At 37.4% G+C, this 7,883-nt stretch overlaps 2 protein-coding genes across 2 annotated transcripts; both read right to left on the bottom strand.

Moving 5' to 3' along the window:
• Positions 1–303: 303 nt before the first annotated feature.
• sub1b (SUB1 regulator of transcription b) lies at positions 304–4,577 on the bottom strand. Its single transcript, XM_079360203.1, has 5 exons — positions 4,475–4,577; positions 2,335–2,404; positions 2,029–2,148; positions 725–833; positions 304–603 (listed from the first exon to the last, which is right to left on the bottom strand). Exons 2-5 carry the CDS (start codon positions 2,401–2,403, stop codon positions 524–526), a joined length of 378 nt encoding a protein of 125 aa, XP_079216329.1. The 5' UTR covers position 2,404; positions 4,475–4,577; the 3' UTR covers positions 304–523.
• A 1,343-nt stretch (positions 4,578–5,920) lies between these two features.
• On the bottom strand, positions 5,921–7,663 carry uqcc3 (ubiquinol-cytochrome c reductase complex assembly factor 3). The gene is made up of 2 exons (XM_079369860.1): positions 7,424–7,663; positions 5,921–6,196 (listed from the first exon to the last, which is right to left on the bottom strand). Exons 1-2 carry the CDS (start codon positions 7,535–7,537, stop codon positions 6,071–6,073), a joined length of 240 nt encoding a protein of 79 aa, XP_079225986.1. The 5' UTR covers positions 7,538–7,663; the 3' UTR covers positions 5,921–6,070.
• Between the last annotated feature and the right edge of the window lie 220 nt (positions 7,664–7,883).

Genomic DNA, 7,883 nt, shown 5'->3' with positions numbered 1-7,883 from the left:
GCTATATGTTCAGGGCTCCTGCACACTCCACAACATCAGACACAAGACTGTTTAACACCAAAAGGAAAATAGTTTAAGCCACAAGAACCTTTTGTAAGTACAAGGAAACTGGTACTTACAAAGGACCTTTTCTTAGTTCCTGGAACCTTTCTTTAAGTTCCAGTACCAGGAACCTTTTGTTAGGTACAAGGAACCTTTTAAGTTTTGAAAAATCTCGTTCAATACTTTCTTAAGATCACATGAGATCCCTGCAGTTGAGTTTATAAAAGTCAAGCTGAACATGAATCAGACTGAACCACAGGATGAAGTCAGTGCTTTGTTTTTATTAGTCAATACAAAAAGGTCACTGTATTGAAGCCCAACCCCCCACACCACAACAGCTCAAACGCAAACTCACACAGAACACTAGATCCAAACAACTACAAATTAAAGTCCATTACAAAACAATTTCCACTATTTTTCTTTACAAAACTTAGTTTAGCCAACACGTTGAAAGTGTTCGACAGAAAACAGAGAGGAATGATTATGTTCTCTTTATGGCCTCGTCGATTTCTGACATCTGGTCCTTCAGCTGGTTCCACTGTTCAGGGTTCAGGGAAATACCTGAAAGACATTTTAAATATACTTTTTAAAGTCTTTACACTGACAAAATGACCCAACCTTCCAGGTGGAATTTGAATGTTTCACACTGTTCAAACAAAGTGTTTATAATGAATTTTAATACCTTTCTTTCCCGGCTTCATCTCCCCTTCTTGGTTCATCCAGTACTCTCTGATGTCGATCAGGACTTTACCTTTGAAATCTCTGACACTGACGTATCTCATCTTCCCAATCTGGACAAAAAAAAGACAAAGGAAACTTTTTTACACAACTTAACCTTTTAACAGCACATTAAAACTGGAACTTACAGGTGAAGATTGATCATCTCCTGACTAAATCTATCAGCTACACTGATTTTATAGCTGATGTGAGGAGTTTTCAGCTGGATATTTAAAGATTTAAAGTATTTTGAAAGGAAATCAGAAGAAATGTACAGATTTTTTTTTACAGAAAATTCCCTTTTTTATAGACTGACCTGATGGATAGTGATTTTGGGCGATTCCACTTTTTATCTTTAAAGCTTTAACTGACTGTGAATTAACCGTTTATAAAAAGATTTGCCCCAGACTACACGACCATCTCTCGTTTTCACTCAAAAGAAAATCACCAAACTCTTTACTTCCTGTCTTCCCGTGTATTTGATGTCATCCTTTATATGTCAATTAACCAAACAAATGTTAAATTATCTTTCAAAATATAATACATGAATTACATTTTCTGCATTTAGTTGCCAATATAGAAAGATTTAATCAGTCTTTATTAACACTCTTTACACCTGTTATTTAATGTAACGCTTTAAACTTATCTCGCACACAAAGTCAGTCATGGAGTTCCTTCAGGTTCTGTGCTTGGAAAGAGTTGTTTCAGCAAATATATACTTCTTTTAGGTAATATTAGGATGTGATGCAGATGATACTCAGTTATACATATAGATCAAGCTGAATGACACCTATCAGTTATGTAAAGTAGAAACGTGCTATCTGGACATCAGGAGCTTGATGAGTAGATGTTTTAAGTTGTTGTGCTTGGCCAGAAAAACCTCAGTAAGACCTTTTTCTAATGATAAGTCCTTGATGGCTTCAGCCTGGTATCCAGCACCACTGTTAGAAAACGGGGAGTTCTGTTTGATTATTAAGATATGCCCTTCAACTCCAACATAAAACACATTTCGAGGACAGCCTTGTTTCAAACGCAAAATCTCAACCAAAAAAAAAACAGACGCATACCGTCTGAAAACGATGCAGAAAAGCTAGTCCATGTATTTGTTACTTCTAGGTTGGAGTACAGTAATTCTCTTATCAGGCGGCCCTCAGGAAACATTAGCTAGAGAGGGAATCCAAGGAGCAGCTGTTCTATAAGGAGTTTGTTAAAACTATGCACTTATGAGGGAGTTAAACTGATTGGATTCGCTCTCCTTGGGAAAGTCACCTGGAACATGTTGTCTTCAGCGTTCCCGCTCCCCTTTGATGAGCCGCTGGGTTTGGAGCTCTCTCCACTCTTTGGTTTCTTCACTGGTTTCTCTGGTGCGGATGTCTTCTTTCTCTTTGCCTGGAAAAATACAAAAGTACACTTTAAATGTTTGCCCTCATGTCTTCAAGTGAAATCTGTTACATGTGACATATTGAACAGAGTTAACTGGTGTCTGAAAAAACTTGCTTCATATTTGTTTTGCCAAAACATTTTTAGATTACATGGATGAGGTGAAGACTGAAAAGTAACAATCAAAACACAAACCTTGGTCTCGACTTCACTGTCAGAGTCACTCCCAGATGTGGAAGACACCACTTCCTTTGATTTAGGCATTCTGCAGAGACAAACACATCAGACATCTATTCAGAGTTCATTTCAACAAATGTTAAACAGAGCAATGCAGAAAGTTTGTTCTCGAGTGTCTCAGTGGTGTTCATACGATAAGATAATCCTTTATTCATCTCGCAAGCGGAGAAATGTACAGTGTTACAGCAGCAAAGCAGGATAGCAGAAGAAAATCACACAGTGCAAAAATAATTAAAATAGACAAAAAATATAAATGTAGAAAGGAAAAAATTTGCATCAAACCACAATCAAAGAGCTAATAACAATATGTGCATCAATTAAAGAGCTAGTAAAAATATGCATCAAAAAAGGAACAGTTGAAATGTCAGTAACTTAACAATGTAAGTCTGTATAAACAGTTCATAAAATCATTCTTTGAATTTCAACGCTACTAGGTAAACACACTTTATGTGTAAAGTACGAACCTGTAGCTAAGTATTGCATTTAACAATCAATTCAAAAACTCTTATGTCGGAAATATTATAGGACTTTATGAGATGCAAAAAGATAGAGATGAAAATTAAAAGATTTTTTTTTTTTTTAATTCCCACCACACATTTAACTCAAACATTTTGTCCTGCACTTACAGTGTGACAAAGAATGTGAATAATACAGGGAAGATGGCATTTATACTTTTAAAATGGCGTTTACTCGGGCTGATTCCTCCGTTTAGGTTTTCTGTCTAGTCTTACTGTAAAACAGATCTTTAGGTCAATACTTAGGAACATAAGAACATTTTAGTGAAGATCGGTATAAACCACTATAGGCAGAGTATTTGTCAGGTTTACATTTTATTCAGTGCATGTTGGTAACCATTTAATAAAATGGTCAGCCATGTCTGCAGGCCTTTGAATGTGGCCCTTAGATTATAGGTACATATGGAGAACAATGTGTTCTTGTTTCCTGCTCTTGGACTAAGTCTGCCCTGCTGTACTCAATGTTAAAATACTTTGTTCACTTGAATTATCCATGAAAACATGAAATGGTAACTTATTACGCATGATTACTAATATCGGATTAAAGCACTAAGAAATGCATCAAAAGGGGTCAAATTTCATTAATATATCACGTAGATACAAATGCATGTTTCTAAGTATGAATTAAAGATTCACAATACAAAACTTTCAAGATATATTTTACAAAATTGGAGTAAAGAAACATTTTTATTAAAAAAAGATTCCTTTCATTTTTCATGAAAACACCAATGAACCTCGTCATCTCGTGCACTCGTTGTGGCGCGCGAGGAAACACCTGCTTGTTCCAACACTCACGATATTACTGCGATTCATTTTACAAAGTACCGGTGTGAATCTTGACGCCTTTCAATCGATTTTTAACAGCCTCACAATTCCTCTTTACATCTCTATCCCTGAGTAGTGGTGACTAACTCTCGATAAAACATTTAAAATCTAAGATCCAGGCCCGACATCCTGCTGCTAGTTTATCCTTCAGTATAAATGACAAACCACGGTGAGTTTTCTATTTAGAGGCTAAATGTTTCATCTTTAACATGGATTTTATGTTCATTCTTTATTTCTTGCAACAAATAACCTATGCCCGTGTATAAACCAAACTGACAGTCACCTGGACACTATTAGACATGTTGATCTGATGGACTGATTGAGCTCCTGGATCCTTCAGGTCTCTGATCCTGCACATGTTGACCCGGGTCATAAAGACATTAACATCCATCTCTTCCGTGATAAATGATTCATATTCACACTAACTGTAAATACCACCTTTCACCGCAGCACACTGATTAAACATTTTTACAGACATGTTTCACAATGTGTCGAGTTAAACTAAATTGAGGACACGGTTTATTAGTATATTTAATTTAAAGACACCGTCGCTCTCACACAGGTGTGGACGTTAGTTAGCATGCGAGATGCTACCTGGGTAGCTTAGCAGCGGAAGCTAACGTTAGCGCGTGAAGGTGTCCTGTGAGCTTCTTTGTTTAAAAAAAGCCGATGCATCAAACAGTAGTGCCTTTTATTTAACCAGTGAACAAACCAATTTGCATTATTTGCATGTTTCTATTCAAAGGGTTCATGCTTACATGATTAGATGATGTGCAGCGGATCTAGAGACAGGAAGTGAAAACTTGTTTTTCCTCTTTGAGCCTCTTTGGTTAAAGATTCAGCTCAAAGGTGCATTAGCGCCACCTACCGGACCGGAATGGACCGGAAATATTCAGAAGAAAAACAAGAAGCACGACTGAACTGCATTCATTGATTTTGGTTATCCTTAAATAATTGACACGTTCAGTTAAATAACAGAGGCTGCAGTGTCCACGAGGATTCAAGCATTTTATTAAAATACTAAATCAGATTATCCGAATACCTATAAATTATAATCATCTCCTTCATCTGTTGATCACCTGTGTGGATGAAGAATAAGAACAATTTATTAACGTATTGTTTTAGAGATTTTTTTTTGTGGAAACAAACCAACCCTGTAACCCCCTTGTGACCAACAACTACAAAATGAGCATTGTAGGCTCTTACCTTTACCATTTTACAAAATTTAACAGATTAGTTTTTAGCTTAATTGGTAATCGTGTGACGGAAATGTGTACATTAAATGGTCCAGACTCCTGTGGAAAAAAACTATTTTTTATTTCCTTTGCTCACCATTTCCTTTAATTTATTTTGAAACCAAAATATCTAATGTTTCTTGATGTTAAATGTCTCACATGCAACTCTCAATGAATCTGCACAATGTTTCTGCAGCGTTTGGTTAATCTCCATGTGAAACACTGATACCCCGCGTCAGGCTAATGGGTACTAAAGTTCACTGTATCAGTAGTACTTAATCAAGAAATCAGTCACTCATACTGGAAATGCTGAGTCTACCTAATTTTAGATCAGTCTAGAAATAGAGTGTAAGAGCTGGAGCACGTTTCAAGTTCCATGACCCTTTGAGCACCAAAAGTCCAACTAAAGACCTGAATTAGCAATAAAAACGATCCCTGAGGATACATTACTTAACTCCAAATCCTGTTTTTCTTTACTTGTGTCAAAGGTGAGTTTTTTATGCTTGAGACTATGTACGTAGGCACAGCTGCCTTGATACCATCTACTGCTTTGTGTACTTCTGTTTTTCAAACTTAGGTTATTTTTTGATGAGAGCAGAGTGAGAGGGAAACCCTTGCTTGACTCCTGCTCCACGTTCTTGACCAAATACGGTCACTTTCTTGGACAAAATGTTCTTAATGAAAACATGAATGGCCATTTCTCCAAAGCGTCTTCTTCAAATTGAAACCATAAACCTGTTAGGGAAATGTTTATTTAAATACCAAATCTAGTGAGAAGTAGGGCCATTTTATTCAATACTTTGCTGCGCCACCCTTCTGGACATTAGAAGAAGAGTAGAGTTAAGCTTTAGTTTTTGCTTTGAACACCTAGGCTATACATTAAATTATAATATACACAAAATGTATGCTAGGGAAACTAAAATGTCTTCTTGGACATCACTCTGCTTTGAATAAGACTGGAAAGATGTTGTGTTTAGAGAGTTTTAATAAACAGCTTCAAATATTCTACAGTAAATTATTTGCCCCTCTCAATAAAAGACATTACGGCTTCAATAGTAGAACAAGATAATGTCCATGTTTATTTCCGCGCAGGAAGAAAGCTCCCTGATCTGAATTGCTCTATTTCGATCGGAGTCCTCTCGCTATGTTTTCATCAGTTTCAGCCGCCTCCTTCAGTGCCTGCATCACCAGAGCGTTCCTCTTCCTCGTCTCCTCCATCCTCAACGGGTTGGACTCAGGTAGATTCTGAAGGACAGAAGCATGGCATGAAGCAATATCGGTTCCACCACACAAAAAAGTGACTTAATTATTCAATCATAAAAGAAAAGTATAGAAATTCTTCTTCTTCTTTGATTTGAGTTCGATTGAATTTCCCTCAGGATCAACAAAGTATCTATCTATCTTTGCATTTTGTCTCAGCTTTAACTGATGTATGACAAAGAATTTCCTTCTTTTCCTTAAAAGCGTCTGTCATGGTTTTCATTAAGTCTGTGTGAAAGAGTTCATGGCTGTAACTACTATAACTTTAAATTCAGCTAATTCAACATCGATATCTGGAGAAAAATAAATATATTGTCAGAAAACATCAGCCTGTGTACACACACACACACACACACACACACACAATTAGTAGCCAAAGTCAGTTATAAAGTTTAATGAACACCAATCTACAGCTTATAATACTTTCAAAAACCCAACATATTTGTACATTTATTTGTTTCCATTTTAATTGAAAGCTTGTTCACAGTTTCATGTTTGTAAATTCCATTATATGAATAACACCTAGCCATGTGGCCATGTGTGATGGGACACTTTGAGAGAAGGGAGTGGGAGACAACATGCATAATTGTTTCATCTGAATTATCTTGTTGTTTTGAGTGTGGGAAGATAACATCATAATCGAGATTAGAACTCAATGAAATCCCTACAAACTATATTCTCCACCTCCTGAGCACTGCCAAGGTCCCCTTGAGCAAGGCACCAAACTGAGTGTGTATCTCAGCCTGTGTGTTCATGTCCATTTAACAGAGTGTAAACTGAATTTCCCCTTGTGGGATTAAAAAAAACATTAATATTGACTCTATAAGGACCATGTGGTAATGCATAAACATTGCTCTGCTGCCACCTTCAGGAGTGTTACAGTAACAGCAGGTTAACAGGCTGATGTGGGTCAACTACAAGGAATGACTATTTCCCAGTTTAACCTGTAATCTTTATATCATTATATACCTGTTTATGTATGAACAGGTGTTGAATTTGAAGGACACATGAGGAACCCGAGGACTACTATTCAATTAAATGTTCATTTTAATGTCCATGAATTTGACATTTAATCTGCAGAATGTCAAACTCAGCCCGCACGCGCTGACAATTACAGCAGGCTCACAGTCTGATCGAGTTTATACTGATAACTTCACACACTAACTTTGGATTAGTTTAGTTCAGCATCTTTACATCATTCAGCTGACTCACCTTGACCAGTTCTTTCCGCCGTTCCTCTCCCGGGGCGATCATCGACCACATCCCGTAGCCGAGCCCCATGCAGGCGACCAGCGCCGAGGAGTTGATGATGGTCCGGAGGCTCATCCTGTGTGCGTGTGTGTGCTCGCCAGGTGTCTGCTTCTAACACACCTAAACCTACAGCATCCCGCTGCCTCTGTTTGGTAACAGAGGTACAGCAGCACTACACTCGGCTGTAACACACGGAAGGAAACCTCTTCTGTGATGATTAAGGTGCACACTGCCCCCTGCTGGATCGGAGTATGTACGCTCATGGTAAAAAATAAAAAAAGTCTGAAAAGTACTTGGCATGGGAAAACAGATAATTAGTTGATGATGCATCTCTGCTTACTATGGAAGCTCTAAAAGCTCCTACATCCATACATTTGATTGCATTTAATCTGACCATGTGTAATTTCAGTCATCTCCAGAT

Source organism: Symphodus melops (genome assembly GCF_947650265.1).
Source record: "Symphodus melops genome assembly, chromosome: 1".
Classification (NCBI taxonomy): Eukaryota; Metazoa; Chordata; class Actinopteri; order Labriformes; family Labridae; genus Symphodus; species Symphodus melops.
Note: the sequence above shows the minus strand (reverse complement) of the source record. Positions and strands in the feature narration are given on the sequence as shown.